At 42.6% G+C, this 23,597-nt stretch overlaps 1 protein-coding gene across 1 annotated transcript in view; it reads left to right on the top strand.

Annotated features, from left to right (window-relative positions):
* The window catches only part of cecr2 (CECR2 histone acetyl-lysine reader), a 34,466-nt gene that overhangs the window by 1,359 nt on the left and 9,510 nt on the right, over positions 1 to 23,597 (top strand). The window contains exons 2-9 of the mRNA XM_085461210.1: positions 14,938 to 15,032; positions 17,024 to 17,207; positions 17,755 to 17,882; positions 18,074 to 18,157; positions 18,547 to 18,614; positions 18,719 to 18,879; positions 21,876 to 21,965; positions 22,666 to 22,825. Of these exons, the coding sequence (XP_085317336.1) occupies positions 14,938 to 15,032; positions 17,024 to 17,207; positions 17,755 to 17,882; positions 18,074 to 18,157; positions 18,547 to 18,614; positions 18,719 to 18,879; positions 21,876 to 21,965; positions 22,666 to 22,825 (970 nt within the window). The remainder of the gene's footprint in view (positions 1 to 14,937; positions 15,033 to 17,023; positions 17,208 to 17,754; positions 17,883 to 18,073; positions 18,158 to 18,546; positions 18,615 to 18,718; positions 18,880 to 21,875; positions 21,966 to 22,665; positions 22,826 to 23,597) is intronic.

The raw sequence follows: 23,597 nt of genomic DNA, 5'->3' as shown, positions 1-23,597 counted from the left end.
GGCGAGGTCAACATCGCGCATCAACAGTCTCCATCACTCAGTCATCCCCACCCCCTTCGGGAGAATCACGTAGACATCGTCTTTGTTGTTGAACGAAGTGGCAGCCAGATGGGGGACTAGCATTGCGCCTAGTTTACATGAAAGTTGATCTCCTTAAAGGCCCGATGGGCTTGATTTCAAAGTAATGTTTCAATGATGTATTCCTGTTTAAAAGGATAACTTAAGCAGATCACGTGTTTGGCTCCATTACTCAGCCGGATTTCGGGGAAATATTGAGATTGATGTAGTAGTCTTACACTTTGACATCTTAATTGGGCACAGAAGTGTCCAAGGTCACAACTCTTTTGGTTCTCGTTATAATGATCCACTGGGGAATTTACAATAAGAGCTAAGTAGTTAAGCTTATAACTTTTATTGAAAGCTAGTGGAAAGTACGTGTCTTTCAAGGGGAAATGAGCAACATTAGCAACAGTGGTAATACCCCCCTCCCACCAAAACTTCAAAAGAAACCGTTTTAGGTGGGGAAAATGCAAGTAGAGCCCACATTGTCAAATGTTGTCAAAATCCCTCTGGTGGCAGGCTTTCCCACTTTGCAGCCATCTTGAAATGCATCTACCTAGGCACTGATTTGTGCAGTTATTTTGAAATATTGTGGGAATTACCTCATATTTCACTGATCCGTAGGAGATGATTCCATATATAGAATCACCTGTCAAAATATTTTTTTAACATTTGCTGACTTTGTGCCCAAAACAAGATATACAAAAGACTTTTTTTCCTTGAAGTGAATATTTTTTTTTTCTTTTCTGTAGTTTATTTGTGAGTTAAATGAAGCAGGCGGCGTATGTCTTGTGATCTGGCTGCTTGTGTTTTATTGGGGCTTTCATTACATTCATATTCAAAGTAATGCGTAAATCACGTCCATTCAAAAAATTTGCCAGGTAAATTTATGCTCTTCATTTAAATCTTTATTGCTGCAAATGCTCTGGTTGGGTTAGGTGATGTTTAGTATTTGCACGTACTGAAATGAAAGGGTTTCTTGTGCTGTTATAGTAGCTGACCAAGATGGTGAGCTTTCAAAATAATTTTACAATATCTCGAATATTCGGCGCACTTCAGACGCTTGCAACTTGTCTTTTTGGTAAAAAAAATAAATACACCGCCTCTTATCTTTGCAACAAGTGTTCAGTCTTTGGAGCTTTGCTCTTACCTCTGTGTACACCTTGCTGTGTGCACAGAGGTAAGAGCATGTGAACGGCCAGGCCCCAGAGTTAATAAGTTGTAAAAATTAAGCAGTTCAGACCACAACATTCAAATAATCTTTTACAGTGCAGATACCAACTGGAAGACTCCTTGCAAATCCCTGCACTTTGGATATTATGATAATGAGCAATCAGCTGACACGGCCCTCTGTCAGGCTGATTTATGCTGTTTTGTTACTGTGGGTTTGCAAATATCCTCCCTGGCTTTGAGTCTGGACATTTGGATCCAGCATGTTTACTTTCTGAGGACTTTGCAATGTAGAAAGAAGAAACTGTTTGGCTGATGTGTTTGTTTTGCTTTAATGCCACATAGCAGCAACAAGACAAGCTGGCCCGGGCACTCCCATGAAGGCAGCAGTTTAGGCTTACTGTCATTTACCTTTGCTTTTTCTTGTTTGTTTTAAACTTGTATAGTCAACGTTAGTAAAAAATCAACGAGGCATTTTGCGCCACATTTAATGATCAGGATAATTTTGGCCTCAGATTAATTCCTTTGACTTGAGGTTCATTTTCTTTTGTCTTCCAAGAGGTGCTTCATAAGGGGAGGTGACTGAAAACGATTTATTGGCTAACATCAGTTAGCTTGTGCAGGTTGAATTAAGGGGGGAATAGGGGGCAGGGTAGGGTCCAGAAGTGGCTGTTAGTGGTCATGACGGAGTGGGGCCCACTGAGTGATTTAACGTTGGCATTCCTTCTGTCTTCTCTTGTGGAGATGGCATGTTTAATTGGCTCTTATTGACCAATGTCCATTTTTGCCATCCTCTAGAGAGCAGTGGTCAGTGTTGATGCTGCAGAGGACCTCAAGCAGCTCTGAAAACAGCTTGAAAAAACATGCATTTTACAGTGGCGTTCCATACAAATCACAGATGAATCTGAGAATTCCCAGCAAAAACGTGGGTGTCTGTGGCACATTGTCGGCCTTACCCTGATTTTCTGCCAGATTAGAGCTGAGTTGGTTTGCGAATATGAAAGGCATCGCAGAAAGTTAAGGAATGAGAATTAAAATGAGAATTGGGGGCAGGGATAGCTCAGTAGGTAAAGTGGTCGCCCCATGATCGGAAGGTCGGCGGTTCGAATCCACTTAACGGCTACCCTGAGGTACCCCTGAGCAAGGTACCGTCCCTACACACTGCTCCCCGGGCGCCTGCTTAGTGGGCTGCCCACTGCTTCACTGAGTGAATGGGTCAAATGCAGAGAAAAACAAGTAATTTCCCCATGGGGATCAATAAAGTATCCATTATTATTATTATTATTATTATTATTAAAAACACGAGTTCACTTTGTTACTCACATCTCATCCGAAGTCACTTTGAGTATGGCAAACAGCGTGTGAATATAACATCAAAAAGAGTGGATTTCCAACTCTATCCACTGTGGTGATCAGACAGGCCACAGATCCCGCCGCCTCCTTAAACACCTGTTTCCTTTTCTCATAATGGATACTTTTGCTAAGGCTGCCACATGTGAGACCACAGTGTTTAAAGCAATATGAGACTACCACCAAAATGGATATTGACAAACTGTGATCCAGTTCGCTGCTGTTGTACTGTTGTGGCAGCTCTATTCTTTCTATGGTGCTGGTCAGTGATAATGGAGCACTCCCAGTCTCCTTGGCTAGCCTTACAGAACGGCCCCTTGCACATTGTTCCAGCACTGATACACTTCACTGTCGCTGGTTTCCACTTTCCTCGAGACTACAGGCAGCAAACCGGGAAAGCAGTGCATGTGTGTGGATGAGAGATTGAGAGGAGTCTTAGAGGTGAGGAAGCAACTTGTTTTAGTATGAGTAGCCGTCCTCTTTTCATGCCTTTTTGTGTTGCGGCTTGTGAAAGGTTCCTTGGCTGTTTATCTGGTAAATGATTCCTGAAATCCCACAGTGTAGTCTTCTGTTGCTTAGCCCTCAATGATGTGCCCTTCATGCCAAGGACCTCTGTCCCTGGCTTCATGTAAGTCGGTGCTCTGCTGGCAGCCTGTTTGGCACATCATCATGCATTTGTTCCATGTGTCTTCATTAGCTGCCTGTCATCTTCTAACTGAGATGTTGATTTAGAGATGTTGTATTTCATCGTAGTTAATAGCTGGTGTGAAAACAACTTAAACGAGAGTCTTTCATGTACTTTTTCTTTGAGTAATAAGAGGAAAACGAGATTGCCCAGGAGTGGGTTGACAAATCTAACAATAAGTCTTGATGTTTTTAGGCAGTTTCAATATCCCACACTATGATAAGAGCTCCTCTGCAATCCCTTTTCATCTCAAACAACAAAAACACGTCTAGTTAGGGTAGCCAATCTCTTTTGCTGCACGTCTGTACACTACAGATCCTATTTGACATGGTTAAAAATGAGCAGTATGGGCAGCGAGTGCAGCTTTTTAGTAGCGTGGATCACTCGGTGGTAGTGTTGTTTTACTTTTCAGTAAAAATTGTACTGTCACTTCAGAAATTTGCAAAACTCAAATATTTCATCGCTACTGTGGTGAAAAAGCTGTTAAGCTTTTCTGCTCATCTCAAATTATCACTTGAAATGGTTGTGCAGCTGTTGGTTTATTGTAAGATCAAAAACAATAGTCCCTGTGCGCTAACAGCATCTGAGGCACTGAATATTACTTTTGTCTTTAGGGGCAATATTTCCAAACAATAGTAAAATCCTCACTGGGGATTTATGCTTCAGCTACTGCGTAGTTATATCACAACTGCATCCCACTTGAAACCCTACATTGTACCCTGACGTGCACCTCCCTTGAAATGTAACAATGCATCGCATCAGTGCAGCCTGCAGCTACTGTGATTGGTCCCTTCAGTGTCATTGATTCCTCCTATGCCAATCATTGTATCAATATAAGAAATAATAATCATATATCATCAATTTAAGGACTCAATAATATCAGCAAGATCCTGAAACAGGGCAAAATACACATGGCAGAGAGTGGAACCACTCTCTAATAGTGACTGAAACCAAAATTATTCCCACTTCATAGCCATCTTTGTAACACCTCAAATGCAGTTTGTGTGCCAGCAATATACGAGAGTACCTGCAGTTTCAAACCCGGAGTATAAAGACTTCATGTTATACATCTACCACAAATACTCAAAAGTGTCACAGCATTGCAGCTCCATTTCTTACTAAATCAAGAGTGCTGATTTGTCATTTCAAATAGTATGCTAAATTGCATAACGGATACGGTTAGCCAAAAAGTTCTAACTAACTGTTAGCTTTCATCGGTGGAGCAACACCGTTAACTTATATGCTTCCTGATTCAGCTAATGATTGGTTCTTTCAGGGCAGGGCCAGAACTACAGCTGCCACTGGCATTACACGAGTCACTGTTGATTTCTATTGAGAGTTCTGGAAGTGCTATGTAGCTCCTTAAAGTTTTTTTTTTTTTTTTTTTTTCTTCTCCTAGTTGACAGCATCAGGGAGGTCATACTAATAAAAGTGCTTTTGAACACTGCCACCTTCTAGGAGGGAAGTGCGTTTTATAATGGCAATATCTGACATTTTGATCTCTGATAAATTTCCCTTTAAATATATGATGTTATGAGCACCTGCTGATGTCATTATCAAACAACATTAGAATACATGCAGGGAAATGACACGTATCTCTGCTGAGTTTGTTTCTTGTGTGTAATTATGTTTAGATTATATTTTGCACAGTTTTTATAATGTTGTGGGCACCTGGCTAAAAAGTAACCGCGACAAGTGCAGCGCTTTGTACGAAGTTAAATATTTGTCCATTCTCAGCAACCATAAAACAAACAAAAAAAACCAAACATCCTCAAGGGCTTGGCTTAGACAGTTGCCACCATGACACGCTGCTCACGTTTTGGACAACAATGGAAAAAGTATTCTTGGTTAGCTCAGTGCAATACAGTCAACGTCCCCCTGAAAAGATTGGATCAACATATTCAGTGTTGAAATGCAAAATGTTTACAGTTTCTCCTGCTGCCCATTGCTCCAATCCTGTTTCGAAACGGTCTCGCTGTCAACATTTCATGGAGTTGGTGACATCTTATATGTCCTAATACACTGACACCCAACTTCAGTCCTAATTTAAAGAACTGAAAAAACCCTCTTTGGCTTGATTTTTATGTAAATCATGAATTATACACATTTTAATATAATTAACTGCCACTTGTCCTCTTACCTCATACGTAACAACCGTTCCTCTGTGTTATTCGTTTTTGGAGGCCCAGTCTGCCTTGCCTGTTACTGTGCACGAACCCCTGGCATCACCATGACTAAACCCCAGATGGTGGTTCTTTCTCTCCCTTCCCCCCCAGAGGGCTCTTCTCTGGGTGCTTGTCGCTGCTGCTGTAGCCTTTCTGAGGGAGGGGGGCTTCTGTTTTTTGTAATAGCCTCCTGTATGACTATAAAAGATTTCGTCCCATTAGATCTGGTAAATAAGTGAGAGCAGGCTGTCTGTGAGCATGCCCTTGTTTCTGTTGTCTAGAAAGCAAATGGATTAACAGGGGGAGTAGGATCAAGGCTTAAGTGTTGCTCCATCATGGCCCAACTTCAGAGTGAGACTCTCTCCTGCTCCCCACTTATCCTGCATTATAACTGCAGATAGCAGCCATTTAGGATAATACCGGCCTGGCCTCTGTTAGAGGTTGTGATGTGAGGGCCAAGTATGGCTGTTGTGAAGATGGCAGGACATTACTAGCAAATGGGATGGGAATCCCTGACGTTTACCTTCAACCTTGGGCTGCTTTACCTCTTTGGTCATTTCCTGGCAGGAGATTGGATCCCTGCACACATTAACAATGATCCATTCTCTTCCCACAGCTATACTGATCAGTCATCCCTGGCATCCCATTGCCTTTCTTTGCTACTGTCCCACCCACGGAAACATCCCAGCTCAACCTTGCTTATTGCCTTGCAGACGCCAGCCTCTAATAACTTCCTTTCTAGATCGTAACCCCTTAAAGAGTTCTCACACTCCGCAACTGCTGCTGTGACATCAAGAACCTTTTTGCATGTCTTTTTAACGCCCTCTCTTCCATGCAGTGTGTGTGTGGGTGGGTGGGGGGGCTTTGTAATAGTCTGCTGCCCCTCCCCCAGTTGTGATTGACAAGTGAGAGCAGCAGTACATGCATCAGATGGTTTCACATGGGGACTATGTGCACAGAGGGGGAGGTAGAAGGGCACATATACTGTTTTTTCCTCACAGTTCCATTGTTGCAGCACCCCATGGTTCCCTCCCTCTGTCTCTAGTCAGGACAGCATCCCTTCAGTTTGCATTTTCACTCAGCGTCTTTGCAGCCGGTTGTGAAGCAGACATCAGAAGTGTCGAAGAAACAACATGATAAGAAGTTCTCATCCAGTGAGATGGTGTTACTCAAGTCAGCAGATAAGGAGACGACCTAGAGGCAGTTTTTACAGACAGCGTGGCTTTCATCAGGTGTGAGAGTGTGTTTGTGTGAGAAAATGGCACAATGACATCCTGGAGTCAGCTACCGTAGTAGAAAAACCATGCAGGCAGTTTTGAGAATGTTTGTGTCAACAGATTTTAGCAATGCAGTAATGTTGACAATTGTTTAAGAGGTGGCTAGGAAACATGAAACTAGTATTGGTATGAAAGTTAAAGGATCCCTGGTACCTGGACAGATGTCGCAGGATCACTAGTGTATCAAGCTGCAAAACAAATCCAGAACACATCCTACGTATCTACATAATATTGCTCCAATAGTTGGAGTGGAAGTATTTTAGAGCTGTGCTGGCACAAAGAAGAGGGGTGTTTATCAGGGTAGGGTTAGATTTTATTTGAATAACCGGTCCAGCGAGTTATGTTGTTTCATTTTGTAACAGCAAAAGCGTGGCCTGGTTCAACGTGTTTACTGGAAGGCCCGCTGTTCTCCCCCAGCAATTCTGATGCCTCGACAGAGCATTCAAATGAATTAGGGGGGTGGGTTCCTTCACACAGGGGCTAATGTCGGTTTGAACACGGCCCTAGGAGCTTTTGCGTCGCTGTTTGTGAAAGTCGGGACCTTGGCATAACTGTAAGAGCTATAAGACCCTGTGCTGTGTCGCATCTTATCCTGTGAAATGTTCCATTTAAAGGCAGTGCTACACTCAGCAGCCATCCCACCTTAAAACATGCCCAGATTATAGTTTGAAAGATGTACATCTCCTTAAGTAAAATGAATTGATCCAAAGTTGATCTTTAATTCACATAATTGACATTTATGTGAATTAGCAGCGCATATTTCACATAATCTTTTTAGGCTCCCTACACATGTGAGATTTTTATTTTTTGTGTGTGTGTTTGAACCATCTGTTTTCTCTGTGCGTGCGTGTGTGTGTATGATTCTACTGGGATGTCAGCTGAAGCAGGAAGCTCAGTTTTATATGAGAAAGTTGATGCTATGTGTCCTTAAAGCTGGCAGTGAACACACAAAACGCTCGCTGTACTGGGTGGCCTCCCCTTCTCCTGTGCTTAATGATCCTCTCCCACATACTCGGAGAGGTAGTTCGTGTAAAAGGTTTCCGTCTGTCTGAGAGAGCTCAACTGAGGAAAGATCTGTGCAATGCCCATCCCTCTCCTCCCTTCCCGCGGTCTCCTACTCTGTAGCCAAGCCACCTGTCCCACCTGGCCATGACACTGATACTAAAATAAAACTTAGCAGTAGGGCTGAACGATATATCGCATTTGCGATAATATCGCGACATGATCAAGTGCAATTTTCTAACCGCAAAGGCTGCGATTATACTCTGGACATGTCCAAATTCATGGGCTGCATCCTCCTGAGGCCGCATTTGTAGACCGATTACGTCACAGCGACGTGCCGAAGGCTGTCCAAATTACTACCATATCCCAGAATTCATAGCGCGGCCCAGCCAAACTCCAGTTTCCAGCAATGGCGGCCGCTACTAAGTTTTAAAATTACTCATACTAATCTTTCTGGGTCACAAAATAAACTTTTAACATATTTTCAGGCGAGAAAGTAGCTGTGTAAACATCAAATATCTGCTCGGTTTATCAAGATATCCCATATTTGCAAAAGTGCTTCGACGTTTTCAGAGGCGTCTGCTACCCACCAGCTCGACAGCTAGCCGGGAGCTCGAGGGTTACTGATGCGGCCGAGAACGGCACAACTCCCGGCACATCATTTTCAGATCACCGCGGAGTTTCGCTGCTCGGGTTAAACGTAATATATAAGTCACTTAGACAACCTAAAAATGTTATTGTTGGGCTTTTTTCAGTGTTTTGTTTGTTCGTGAGTAAATCGGTTTGGCTGAGATTAAAGTTATTAGATTAGATAAAATAAAACTTTATTAATCCCCCGGGTGGGTTCCTCCTTGGTTTTCACACAGCTGACTAAACGTCAAACAGAAAACTTATTAAACAGAAGTATGAGACAGTCGAGAATTTACGCCAGTGTCTGGTTATATTTTAGATAGCAAGAAGCAGACGGCCGAGTTTATTAAACTCCACCGAGACAGCGGTGACGCTAATCAGAACTAGACCGTCCAATTTCACGCCTTTAAACTTTAAAGGCGTGTGTGTGTGTGTGTGTTTATACAATTGCTATTATGTTTGCACTTTATGTGTAATGTTACTGACTGCAGAGATCAGTAAGATGTGTGTATTTTTTATTTATTAGTTTGATTTATTTAATATTATTTTTTAATTGAATGACTGTCTAGTAGTTCACAGATGTCGAAAAACTGAGTGTGGTAAAGCCACTGATTTTGTTTATGTATATTTCTGCAATCTGCACATTGTACTGACTTTCATTTTAATGTTTACACCAGGGTTCCTTGTCAGCACTTTATGCTCAGATGTTTGTAAGCTAAAAATAAACTATTGTGTATGTTCAAATATACTGTTGTGATTGAAGAAGTTAAATAAAAATGTCAGTCATCAATTCATGCATCACCTCATGTCATCATAACAGAGGTCTGTCTTCCAGGAAAGAACAGTTTAAAATTAATGTAATATAGTATTGGCCATACTATATGATGTATTGCTTGTCTTTGTTTAATAATACAGAAGACAAAGACCTTAAAAAATAATCGCATATCGCATTGCAATCGCAATATTGGGGCAAAAAATCGCAATTAGATTATTTTCCATAATCGTTCAGCCCTACTTAGCAGAATGTTTAAACTGACCCAGAAGCTGCGAGTGTATCATGTTTGTTTTTGTCTCTATTCTAAGAGTGGTTTAATTTGCATGGAACTATTATTATTATTATTTTTTTTTTTTTTTTGGTGGGTTTTTTGTTCATTTTGTTTGTTTTCCTTGTCACATATGTCCATGAAGAGATCTAATTCTTGTAGGAATGCCTTGTGTGAATCTTGAGTGTAAAGTGCATTACTTTTTCACTATTTTAAATTTATTATATACATATATATTTTTAGAAGTTCTTGTTTTGATGAATCAGTCAAATGCATTTGGCACCAACAAAAAGTTGTTGATGCTTTCCTCTGATCAGATGAACCGTACATCCTGAGGATGTGAGGGCGTTTTCCTGTGGTGTTATGGCTATGTGTTCATGTTTGTCATGTGGCAGGAGGTGGTTACGTGCGGGGGTGGAGGGTGTTGTCAGATGATGGCTCCTGGAGGAGCCATGTGTAAGCTGAAAGTGGGAGGGGGGTGGTGGAGGAAGAAATGAAGAAAGAAGTATAGGAGAGGAAGAGAGGAGCCTTTACACAACAAACAGACATCCCTTCCCCCTCCAGCTAGCCATGCACACGTCCTCCAACTGTTGGTGATATAGACCCCGGAGGAGCTGTTAACGGCAGTGGCATGGAAAGTGTCTGCTGTGAGGGTAGCCGGAGAGGCCAACCTCCAGATATTAAAGGCTTTGAGGATCTGCTTTAACCTTGGAGCCGCTGATACAAAATGCCACTTATCTAAACCCCTTCTTTTTCACTCTACAGGTGGTACTGGCCAGAGACACACATGCACACATTTTATCTCAGGTTTTCTCTCTGTGCAGATATGGATTGGGGCACATGATGGGTCCGTTAGCATCCACTGACAAAAGCACATTTCACTTCTATGTGGATATGCAGCGTTTCTGCTTTGCATTGAAATCTGTTGGCTGCTTTTAGCCTTGATAGTGTTTCTTTCAGAAAGTCAGGTCTTCTCCTCCTTTCAGTTGATTCATGTCTCATAACATTTACCACTTTGATTCTCATATCAAAGAGTCAGACTGTGTTTTGTCCCAGTGGTATCATTGTAACCCTTATAACAGCAGATGTGCCCGCACATAATGCAGGTTTATTGAATACACAGTCAGTCCATGATGGACCCGCTCTTATGAGACAGCTGTGACTGGATAGAACGTGTCTGCCTCCTTTAGTACTAAATACAGCTGGGAGAGTTATCAGTCTACATCTCAGTAAACTGTTAACACACACATGTGTTTTGGATCAATACTAGCTGGAGAGATGGGGTAAGATTTAACTTTTAACATGAAAATTATGCTTCTGCGTCAGAGCTACGTTGTAACTTGCACCACAACCAGAATCCCATTTTAATCCTATGCTACAACCTTCTACGTAGCACGATGTGCACCTCCCGAGATGTTGGGGCGACTCATACCACCACGACTTGAGTGGAAGATTGAGGTGTAAGCATAGGAGTTTTTCAGTTACTACATAAGTTATTTCCTGCAGAAGTCTTAATTGAGCTTAAATCAAGCGTTGTCCTGGTTTGTCCATATGTCTCCTTATCTTTTGTGTTTTGCAAATTTAGTGTTTATTTTCACCGTCTCTAGGAGGCATTTGTATAAAGTTCTTTGTCAAAATCCAGCCCTGATACAGATGCGTGGTTACCAAACCAGGCCTGTGGTCTATGTTTAGACAAAGTTTGAAGGAGGAGGAAATTAAGAAATGACTGAAACTTGTTGACTCAGGCAGATACAGTCGGATATAGTCAGACACAGCACATTATTGTCATGGTTTCTTCTTGAATAAGGAGTTGCCTGTATAAATCATATTGTTAAAGACATTGCAAGTAATAGTAGGTTTTATCAATGAAGTGACTGTAAATTCTGGGGTGTTTTGGCAGTTAAATAGGTATAGCTTTAATAATCTTTCCCCTGAGATGTCTATATTGCCACTTCTTACTTGGCCGTAAGCATAAAAAAAGATACCTTTTTACCGTTATCTGCATGAGGTGGACAAAGACTCTGAAAGTGCTTATCACAGATGACTGGACATTTGTAAATAGTTAGATACTTGGAGCCAAAACATACAATCATTAATCTATTTTTATAGTCAGTCTCATTAAAATGCAGTAATTTAGCTTGGTGTAAATGATGGAATAATACATTTAGAAGTTTCAATAGCAAAATTTAATTTCTTTTTTACAGAAGAAGAATAAACAATCATTTGTTTGTATCTGTAAGCTTTGCTGGTGTTCTGACTTTAGTCATGGCAGGCATGCTGTGAGTAGTAACTGGAACCTTTTTAGACACAATAATTTGTACATGTTTATAAAAATGAGATTCAGAAGTAATAGTGTCAACTGGGCTGAATAACAGAACTGAGAATGTAGGCATTTTATTCTGCAAATGTTAATGAAGACTCGTTAGGTGTGATTGGGCCTTTTGAAAAGAACAAGTGGTTAGCCACATTGTCACCATGGGTGTTACTTTTCGCACTTGTCTGCTGCTCTGAATAGACAAAGCAGTGACCCAAACAGTTTAAGTTGTTTCAGTGGATGTGGCCGGTCCATCTCACTGATGATGTAGTGCGGAGAATACCTGCCAAATGAGTTCTACTTTGCTATTCTGCCCTCAGCTCCAGTGAAGCCAACAACTGGTTTGGGTGTGGATAATGTGCGGAGGGAGAGGACAGATAAGGAAGATGGAGAAAGGAAAATGCGGGGTGGAGAGTGGAGCAAGGGTGTTGTCAGGGGAATAATAGAATGCCTCAGAGGCCCTGTAGACACTGGGCAGCAGGGCAGGGGGAGGAAAATGGTGTGAAAGAGAGGAATAAGAGGTTAAGCCAGTGAGAGGAGCAGAGAGAGAAACAGCAGGGGCGTCTGGTGAAAGAAGTGGCAAATACCTTCAGGGCGAATTGCTGATTGCAAGCCAGGCCTACAGAGGGAGTGACGTGATGACACACACCTTTTGACTAAACCTTGACTCACCCTCCAATCTTTGTCCCAGTATCTGAAATGAATAGCCGGTTTTTCACAGCAGTATCTTGCCAATAAATCTGACAGCTCACCTTGATTTATGCAAATTATAGCCAAATTATATCTTATCAATTATTCAGCTTTTTTATCGTTCGGCCCCATTGATCATTAATGTTAGGCAGTCAAAGTACACGTTTGAATGAATTGTCATTGGTGTGTTTTTTTCCTGTTATCTATAGTGTCAGTGCAGTGAGTTTGGGTGCTGCGTTGCGTGTGTGCATGTGCTTATCGAGGCAAAAGGTTCCCACAGGACGCTTCCAGCTGCAGCGGTGTCCCTTGCAGTCCTTTATCGTGCTAACTGTTTGTTAGCAACAGGCCACAGAGGGATTGGTCAATGGATGGGTGAGAGAAGAAAGAGCAAATAGACCCCAGTAATTTCCCCTCCCTTTGCCATCTGACAGACTGTGTGGCACTTCAAAGTTAGGGAAGAGTTGTTCATCCAGTGGGCTGCAGCGAGCCCTCCACTTGCTGTTCTGTACTCAACTCTGAACTCTTTCCCCAGCCTTGGCCCTGGCTTTTTTCAAAGTGTGATCAAAGTGCAGTTTGTCTCTGATGGATGTGCTCACTTTGGCCCAGAGGCTGCCTGACAGGGGACCTGGAAGTGGAAGAGCATGACACAGGATCTCACTGCGTCCTATGCACATGCGCTTACAGACAAACGCCCACGTGTGTCTTTGTATCCAGAGTTAGCTCGCGCTGCGAAAGAGCTCTTCTGCATATGTGACCACCCCATGACGAGTGAGCTAGCCTGAGCACATGTTAAGAACTTTAAGGAGTCTCTATTGTTAAACCTCGGTCTACCTGATCTATACTTGATATACAGTACACAGTACTGCCGTTTAGGAAGGTATTCCAACCTGATTTTCATAACTCGAAGCAAAGTGGCAAAATAATGTCCTTAAATGCAGTCTTGCTTACATTACTGTGAGTTTGTCTATCACTGTTACTCCTGGTCTTGTAGCATGTGCTGCACAACCAGGAGATTTATTAAACTTGTCAAAAATGCTGTAGAAATACAAATGCAATTCTGTAGTATTTAAAACGGTTGGTAATGATCACCCAATTATTGGTATGCACTGGCCTTGACAAGAAATTGTGCCTCGTTTTTAACCACAACAAGGCAAAAGTTGTGGTCGGTAAATCTTACATGTCTGGCTACTTCAGAACTTAAAATAGACTTTGATTTGCTCCTGGCAGTCACACACTCGTAAAGCCTACAGTTTAAGCCGTACACCTAAAATCCATTACAGTCTGACTGTGGTCACTGTGACCATGTCAATCTTCAGGCTTTTAAAATAGCCTCAGTGCGCTTGTAAACATAATGAGCTGTTCTTCTCAATCACGAGACGTGATTCTTATCCGCTCTTATGAAACTCGCCCTCCTGGTTTGCATTTTTTCTTTCGTTTTTCCTTCATGCTCTTTACGTTCCTAACCTCGAGCAGAAACGTTGATCTTATCCTGTTTTTCAACTTCTTTCACAACCTTGTTGTTTTTGGCTCTCTTTTTGTTTTTTCATTGAGCCAACTTGTTGTGTACCAGCTTCTGTCATTTCCACAGCAAAGAGGTGTGTACACTGACCTTTAAGGACCTTAAGTAATTGATGCGTCATTTCTTTTCCCTGGTTAAAGCTGAGAGAACCGATCAGCATTTATAGGACTTTCACAAGTACTACAGGTGCAGAAGTACTTGTGAAAGAGGGGCAAGAGTGACACCAACAACAGAAGTTGTTGGTGTGAAAGCAATGGTTATTAGGGGTGGGAGTGGTTAGCTGCGAGCCGTCTGTATGAGCTTTGAAGAGTTTGCTCTGTATCCTGCGGGAGGGTGCTTTTAAATGAAACGGACACTAGGTTGATGGAACACTGTTCATTTGCATTTCCTTCTCTTCCCTCTGGCTCAACTTCAGAGTCCTTGGGTGTGATCAAGGAGAGCTGTGCATGCTGGGAAGCTGTGTGGTGTCCAGTGTCTTGGTTGATCAGCAGAGGAGAAGGGGCATGTCTGTGTTGTAGCTCTCGGTCTCTGCTGCCTGCTGTCCTTTCTTGGTGCTTTCAGATCTTTGAGATTTTGCTCTGCCGGTTATTGCCGCTTCATAAAACCTAAATGACTATAACACAATGCCAGGCAGGAGAGGGGTCATGACTGAACTTGAACCTCAGCTACAGCCCAACAAGCACCAGCAAACCAAGACGCCTTAATGAGACAGGATGCGAGCTCTAGCTGTTACACCTCCCACCGAAATCTGCCAGCTTACCTTACACTCATCCCAGCAGTTTCTCCATTTTGATCACATACCACTTCCTTTATAGTGGCCAACAGTCTAAACACACAGAAAGCCACCTGTTTATTTCCCAGTCACAATACTTTTGCCTTTTATTTATTTATTTATTTTTTTAGATAGTTTTCATTTGCGAGATGCATTTCTCTGCTTCCATTATTGCGCAAATCGGCATGTTTGCACAGTTATCGCTTGCTAAGTGCTTGTAGTTTCTTCACATGTTGATTGACTGTGTCCTCTGTGTCCAGGAGCTGGAGAAAGCCCTGTCAGAACAGGACTTGGATTTCCTTGGGGATCTCGTTGCCTGTCTGTTGCAGGGATGCTACCAGCGCACTGACATCACGTAAGTAAAGAATAGAAAAAGAACCTGGCATATAGCAAACGCTGCCAGGTCACATCAGGTCTGCTTGTGTAACACCACCTGTAACACATAAGCCGTTTTCAGACGTGGGATGCGTAACACGGCTGGCATCGTGACGTAGGTCACTTTTGGCAAGAAACACGTGTCTGAAGGGGACGACCGAAAAAGTTTTGATTCATGATAGAACCCCGGGGTTGAACCAAAGTTTATTTGGACATAATAAAAATGCAACAAGTTGACTTGTTGCAGATAGAGGTGTGCACATTTCAGAGCTGAGATCGCTGTCCAGTACAGTAAGGAGGTCCCCTTAAATCTTTTCACATTTTAGAAATAAAGCAAAACTTATTACAGTTTTCTAAACAATGATGGTAAGAACATTAACATTTAATTTTAAGCCCAGTTTTACTCTCCTAATCATGGAGTCTTGAGTGTAGGACCATGTCCAACTTTAGCTACTTTTACATAATTGAACGTGTTAAATGAGGCAGCGTGTAGATGGCTGATGTTTGGCTTTCTTATAGTATGTTTAATATTTTTAGTTACATTTGTTCTGAAAGATAATAAATAGGTGAATATAAGCAGGAACATTCACATTTTCCTGCTGCTTAAAACTGCCCCAAGTGGCAAATTTGTGGGAAATTTACTTCGTAGCTGACTGTAGGTCTAAGTAGTGGTGGAAGTTGGAATTCAAATTTAGAGTTTTTTGTTTTTTTTAATGAAGCAGAGGCACAATGGAAAAGAATTACCATTTTTACTTAAATGTGTCAAGATAAAACTTGTCTTTCCATCTTCTTCAAATTAGTCATAATACCCAGGAAGCTTCATAGGAAGTCTGAGTCACGAGCGCAATAACTCACTGAGGAGTCAGAACTTAGTCACCATAAGGAGCGCTGAAAGTAGTGATAGGTGGTATGGTGACATCATGTTTACTACCGCGGTGATCCGAAAACGGCGTAGCCACAGAAACTTTTCTATAAAGTGGTGGGAGAAAGTGAACGCGAAGCAGAGGCTGTTATTCAAATCCGCAAATGTTTTCTACCTCCCATGGGGCTTCCCCTTCGATACGCCTGTTAATCTAACCCATCGTTATAGAGTAGCATAGTGGTACAGTACAGTGATAAGCACAGAGCAGGAGTGATCCAGTTTTTCCAGCCAGGCAGCCGGTAACAAGAGGACAGCCTGCTTTATTGGACTGGACAGGCTCTGGCATCCTGGGGGTGGCTGCTCAGCCCTGGCCTTTCACAGAGCTGCCCTTTTCATCCGCACGCGTTAAACGCTCTGCCGGAGCGGGGGAAAGAAGGGAGGGAGGATGTCGGAGAAAACGAAGGACAGAAAGGAGGAGAGAGATGGGGTAGTAGTGAGGAGGGGCGAGCCTGCAGCTGTGTGAAAAGTGCACGCTGCTCTTTCAAGATAAGCCATTTTTTTTCTCTCCCTCTTTCTCTGTGCTGTTCCATAGATGCTCACCCTTGCCCCAAGCTCTTGTTCTGTTCATGTGAGCTGGAACTGAACGGTACAGATTAATCGGCTAGACCTGAACCGGAACCAACATTTATTTACCAGTTTTCACTCATAGATACAACACAACTCCCCTTCAAAGAAACTAGTCCTTTTCTTCTTCTTTTTTAAACCAGCCCCACCTCCTCTCTTTTTCCAGCCTGTATGATAGTGTGAACCTTGCCTGTTTCCTAGAAAGCGATGCTAGTTTGTACTGAAGCATGCTGCGTTGGGTTTACAGTGCCAAGATTTGCAACTGAATTGGTTGAATCTAGCCATCCATAGAAATCTCAGTACAAAAGTGAAGCCCTGTGTTGGATTGTTATTTTTGACATGCAGCTAGTGCTTAATTCTGATTTAATAATCTTTCATGATTAAGATGCGTAAAAGGACAAATTTACTCGAGGTGTAGCTAACCCAGTAGAGTGACATCTAAAAATCAATACGGCAGAGATGAGTAAGGCCGCTCTACTGTTTAGCCCCCAGGCATTTCGCAGTTACCTGGACGACATCATCAGCTACCGCTGGGAGCTGGAAGAGGGGAAACCCAACCCACTTCGAGAGGGGCCCTTTGAGAGCTTACCCCCTCGCACTCAGGTGGAACTGCTGCACCGGCTGTGTGACTACCGTCTGGATGCTGCTGATGTCTTTGACCTGCTTAAGGTGACTAAAAGAATACATGTGATCATAATAATGTATTCACAATTTATTATAGAGTTAAACATTCACTCAGTATTGAGTCAGTAATTGTACATAAAAGGTTCCATGCTCCATTAATGCTGCCGAGTTGTGTACATGTGTACTGTTAAAGTTTGCTTTTTTGACAACATGATGAATGATTTCGTTCACCCAGCTGTTCAGCTTTAAAGCATAGTCAGATATATTTGTCACTGAGCAGCTGCCTCGTTTAACTTTGGCCTAAGAGTGCAAGATCTTAGTTTTACTGTTCTTTAAAAGTATATTTACTGCCATGAACTAAGGTGGAGTTATCATAATCTGAGGCTTTACCCCTGTACTGTCAATCGGTTTCTAATTTTTAAACTGTAAACTGCTATAATTCATGAACACTCTTAACAAGATATCGAAAGTACTTATTGTCAGCACATGATTCACGCCTCTGTACGATCAAAGAGCTAAAATGACATCACCCTCTGATGACACACTGCATATTATTTAAGAAATGTTATATCCCCACCCCCGCCACCTCCAGGGCCTGGATGCAGACAGCCTGAGGGTGGAACCCCTGGGGCAGGATGGAAATGGAGCCCTCTACTGGTACTTTTACGGCACTCGCATGTACAAAGAAGAGCCAGTGACAAAGAAAGTAGGAAAACACAGGTAATGCTTCTTTTTCTGTCAACCAAGAATGAATCATCTGCACTTAGCTGAATGTTGAAGTGTTCAGTTGAAATAAAATTTTACCACTTGTTTAGAGTCCTCTTAAGGGTTAATTTACTTGTCTTTTATTCCTACCTAAGCTGTACTTTTAACCTTTTAACCTGCTTTTTTTTTTTTTTTTTTTTCCCCAGTGATGAAACAACAGAACTAACATTACCAGAGAAAAAGAAACGTGGAAGACCACCAAAGAAGAGAAAGCTGGAAGATTCACCAAGGTAAACAAAAACAAGAAAAACTTTGCGGTCAGTACTAACAGGGCGGAGACACAGACGTTTAGATTTGGGCATGTGCTGTGCAGATGAGCTCGTCTGTTTCCCGTGTGAAAACGATACTCGCCCAGGTTTTGATGATCTGGGTCTTCATGTCCTTTGCTCTCAGTCAGTTGTTGACTTGACCTTTATCCTACTGCTGGACCCAAAATGTAATAAATGATTAATGGAGTATTTCTTGAGCACACGCTCTCTAACCATATTCTCACCATGTGTGTAGCGAGGAATTTTAATTAATTCCAAAAAGTAGTTGTGGAGGATCAGCTCTTATACCAGAGTTACTTTTAAGCATGCCATTTTTTTGTAGGGACTTCATGGCTTTATATTTCTTACAGTGAGGTGGAAAGTGATGTGCCAGAGATGAAGATGGAACATGAATTGGAAGATCTTCCCCCAACCACAGGTAAAGAAACTTTGTGCTTTATATCCTGACATTTTTTTCCCTTTGTTTGCATTTTTCCCTAGAATCAGTGGGCCGATGTTGTTTTTCCTTTCTTTCCTGTGCAGGCCGTAAGCGAGGCGCTTGGTCGCTGGTGTGTGATACAGAGGAGCAGTGGCTCAGTCTGGCAGAAAGCATCAAGGACAAAACCTCCCCACAGGATCGCCACCTCTACCGTGTCATTAGCCAAAACTTCCTGCCTGAGATCAGCAACATGATTGAGCACAAGGTCAGACACCAGAGACACCACCATCAGTCTCCATTACACCAGCATACAACGCCTTCTATGCGTCCTCTGTTTTTGATAGGCTGTAGATTCGTTAATATGAAAGCGATTATACACAGACTTTAATTTGTCCTCGTTTGTGTGACAAGTCACAAGCGCCAGGGCGATTTTGATGAAATACCAGCTCATAAACGGCTAAATGAGACATCCCAAATGTGACAGTGATGACATTTGAATATGCAAATTGAATTTTATTGATGTACACTTGACTGCTGTCTTTTCTTTCTTCCTGTTTTCTTAATCTAATCTCGGGTTTTAAGATTACTGATATTCCTTCATCTCAGTTCAGCTGCTTTTATCTTCTGGTTGTCTTACAATAGTTGTTTGTAGGACCTCTCGACTGTGCTACACAATAGGTGGAGTCAAGGAAAGCTGGTCCCTAGTCAGTTTTTTGGGATTGGTCATATGTCGGTTCAGGTATAACTGGTGTTGAGTGCTTTAATGGGAGATGATATGCACACTCTGCTCCAGCATGTCTAAGCCAGCACTGCTTTCTTTACTTTGCAAAGGAATTAATTTGAGTCACTGACGGCTACAGCTAGTCGAGAAAACCTAGGTTCCTGTTTTGATCCCACCTGATTGCATAAAGATCAGTGGATGCTGTCTACTCCAGTGATGTATAACCAGCCGTGGCTGTTGCTATAGGAACGATCCTTTTTCTGCCGTCATCAGCATTGAAGTCAAGAATCCTGAAGGCAGGTTAATGTCAGCCGAGAGGTCACTCAGTAATTGCAAATGGTTATGAATGAGTGAATTTGGTTGAGTCGTTCATCAGTCACACCCTCTGCTGTTCTACTTGTGCGCACATTTCTATGGCAAAGTCTGTCTATAGCTTCTCTACATAATATAAGTAGAGCTGGATGAGGGGTTTTTGGCTTGTTGGCGTTTCCTCCGCGCCGCCGCACTCTGGACTTGAAGAGATGGCTCTCTGCCAAACGCGATCACAGTATGGGGTGAAAACGGATTAATTTAAATTTGCTCAAATAACAGATTCAATTAAAGGAATGCACATTCCCATAGTGAGCTTCTTATTTATAATATAGATCACACAGCAGGAGATCACATTAGGATGCTGTGCTTGGTAATTATATTAATTACACTGCCGCTGTGATGGTGTATAGATTCTGTGCTTGATTTGCTGCATAGACCAAATTTATATTAGACAACCAGAAATGAAAGCTTTTCAGAAATGGTGCATGTATACTTTTTCTGTTTGGTAGTCTGTGCTATGAAATGAAAGTTTTGTAAATACTTGTTTGCACTTTGAAATAACAGCAAAGGGGAAAGTGTCTGTGTGATATACAGCTTCTACAAGGCTGCATGTAGTACGTACATGTAGTTTGCAGCCTGCACTGTGATCTGTTTTGCATGGCCATTTTGTAGGATTGTTTGTCTTGCTCTCTCTCAAAGTATGTGTTAGTGCCTGATGTGTGGCTATAAATATCTCTGTGTTCACATGAGTGTCAGTGTGTATATTCTCCCAAATCTTCCACATGTCTCAGTCTGCTGTCATCAGCCATTTCACGGGGCACTGACAGCTGGCAGGAGCTCACCTTGGGGCAGAATGGAGACTCTTGAGTGACAGCTTTGCTGTGCTGCAGGATTCTGTCGACCTCTCTAAGTGGTGACACCAGAGGCACTCGATCATGTGTGTGCGTGTCAGATGATGGACTTGCGGTAATACGGGGAAGAATTGTGAAGCCTGGGGAGATGTCAGTGTTTCCCATTGAGGCGAGACAGAGGCGGTGCGGGGGCTCTCAAGCACACATGTGGACTGCCGCCCTGAACTTTTCTACACATTACCAGGCGGAGGCAAATGTGAGAACCCAATTGTTCAGTGTGATTGGGTGTAAGACGTCTGTAGCCTGCCAGCTCCCTGATACAGAGTCGGTGTGCTTTCTGATTGCGCCCATGTGATAGTTCCACAGCTAATTGTCCCATTGATTCATAGTGACCACGTGGGCTTGCGCTGCTACTTTGCTCACATCAGGTGAATCTTTTCCAGTAAGAGCATGTCTAAAGTGGACCCGTTGATAGGTACGTGTCACGATGGACCGCTTGAGACAACGGCAGACATGATCTTATTTTCATTTTTTATGAAAAGATGGTGTTTGAAAACATTATCTAGTTTTAGAAAGCACGTTAGGTTGTAAACATCTGTCTCCTTTAACAGTATTTTTTCATTTTAATCTTCTCCGCAGTGGGCTCCTTCCTCATTTGTTTGCTTCCCTACCTGCACGCACAGACAGTCTGACTTTGTTTATATAGCGGCAAATGCATATTTAGGACTCTCTACTTGTTATCTAGCAAGGTGTTACCTGTGCCAGGGTGGCAACCCTTAATAGTCCTACATCCTGGATGTACTCTGACATAAGCTGCAGGGGACAGTCCCTGATATAGACAGGATTTCAGAAACCACTTGGCGCTCTGTTGGCTGGTGTTTCCTTCCTTTTCTGTTTGCTCTAACTGGTTCTCTGACACGTCAGCGCTCATTAACCCTCCACGCTCTGTACTGTATATTTTGGATGAAGTTCCCTGCTCAAAAGTTGCCAGATAGGCTATTGTAGAACAGATTGTACACTACCACAAGCTAACAATAATATCACACAGGTTGTGATTTATTTTTTGGTGCAAGTATGTTAATTTTCTTCCCAAGCAGAGATGGAAGAGTAGGGAGCAAAGGTGAGAGAGTCACTTGGGGGATGGGAGAAATAAATCAATGACTTCGCTATAGTCACTGCTGCACTGCAACACCAGAGTGTCTGTCAGTGTGTTGGCTTTAGACAAAATGAATTACACAAACCGTATGTGATGTTTTAAAAGAAAGTTGCATTTGTGGACAAGAAAGCATTACAGACACAACAGTTTCCAGTTCACGAGTCCCTGTGTGTCATGAGAGGCATGAGGAGCAGAACCAAACTACATGTCTTTTATTTCAGGAGCGTGAGCAGAAGCAGAAGCTGCTGGACCCAAACCCAGTTCGCGTTTCCCAGCGGTTCTCTCAAAATCACATAAAACACGAGGAGAGGGTGAGTGTTTGTCTGTGCTATGCTTTTTAGGTAGTGTTACACACCTAACAATGTCAGAATAAGCTGTGCCGATTTATTTAGCAATACAACGGGCATGTCATCCACTTATCTGGTTTTTAGTGCAAGACAAAGGAGCTTGCAAAGAAAAGCGTCTGGACTTTAAGTTGCTTGAAGACGTTTCACCTCTCATCCGAGAAGCTTCTTCAGTTCTAAGGTCAAATGGTGGAGAGTCCCAGATATAAACCTAGTGGGAGTGACCCCCCACAGAGGGACAAAAGGACCCCCTGATGATCCTCTAATCGCCTGAGCCAAGGTGTGAAACTGGGTGTGGGTCCCAATCAGCCAGAGTTTCGGGTGAGCTCACTCTCCACCATTTGACCTTAGAACTGAAGAAGCTTCTCGGATGAGAAGTGAAACGTCTTCAAGCAACTTAAAGAAGTCCAGACGCTTTTCTTTGCAAGCTCCTTTGACTACTATGACCTGGATGACTGAGAACCTCCACAGACATATTTAGTGCAAGACATTCCAGCACAGTACATGTTTGCACACGCACTGTGTACATTTATTCTCTCTGCTGTATATGTTGGTTTAGGGCCTGATTGTTTCTTTTATGTACAGAAACGTGTAGTTTTCTATACATCTAGCTTTCCTGGTGTGAGAGAAGAGTAGACTAATAGACTTTGTGGGTGTGTGCATCCAGGACAATCTCAAGGCCGGAATGGAGGAGGAGGAGGAGGAGAAGAAAAAAGATGAAGAGCTGGACAGGCAGGTCCTGCTGGCCGAGCAGAGACGAGAAGAGGAAAGGCTTCTGCAGGAAGAACGGCAGAGAGAGAAGCTAGAGAAGATCAAAGCTGTGGAGGGTAAGATGGTTACCGATATAGATGGAACACAAGTAGCACACTGCCAAGATGTTGTTTGTGTTTAAAAGAAGTTTGAAAAATCTCTTTCCAAGAATTTTAGTATATGCAGAAAGTTGTAAGATATTAAGAAGCAGCGGTAAGTTCACATTCTCTCATCAGTCATGTATCAGCAGCAGGTAGGCGGCTCTGTCAAGGGCAGAATGTATCATGAAGGGCACTCCCCACACAGGCTTTCACATCTTCTTTGCCGTGCTTTGGCTCTCACCAGCTGAAAAATCTGCAGTAGCATAGCAGCATTTGAAGCCTTGAGATTTATGTATAGTACACAGACACTGTGAAAGGGAATGCTCAGGGCCTTTAATCACAGGATCACTCTTCTTCTTCTCTGATGTCATCTGTCAAGGGTTAATGAACTGCTGATTGTGCTTCAGTAGAGGAGCCTCATTATTGTATTATAGATGAACAGCAGGACCTGGCCCTACACTCTGTGTATTGCATATGTGGAATCCTCCTTCAAACATCTTTAATCCAAACGGCAGGGGGGCTGCCAGGCCTCTGTGCTTTTCATGTTGAAAGATAAAGCGGTTATGCATATGCACTCTCTGTGCTCTGTTCTGCTCTTTTGATCAACTTGGCCTAAGAAAAGATGGCCGATGAATCGTTCTCCTTCACTTATCTGAGCTGCTGCTGCTGCGTGTCACATCTGAGGCCTGGTTTTCATCAATGCTCCCGACAGTCTCAATAGACATCAATACTGTAACTGTAGGGTCTG

This window comes from Copadichromis virginalis, linkage group LG7 (assembly GCF_057382275.1).
Source record: "Copadichromis virginalis isolate Kocher_CV1m ecotype Utaka linkage group LG7, C_Virginalis_male_GT1.1, whole genome shotgun sequence".
NCBI classification, from domain to species: Eukaryota; Metazoa; Chordata; class Actinopteri; order Cichliformes; family Cichlidae; genus Copadichromis; species Copadichromis virginalis.
The sequence above is the reverse complement of the archived record's forward strand: the minus strand, read 5'-3'. Positions and strand labels throughout refer to the sequence as shown.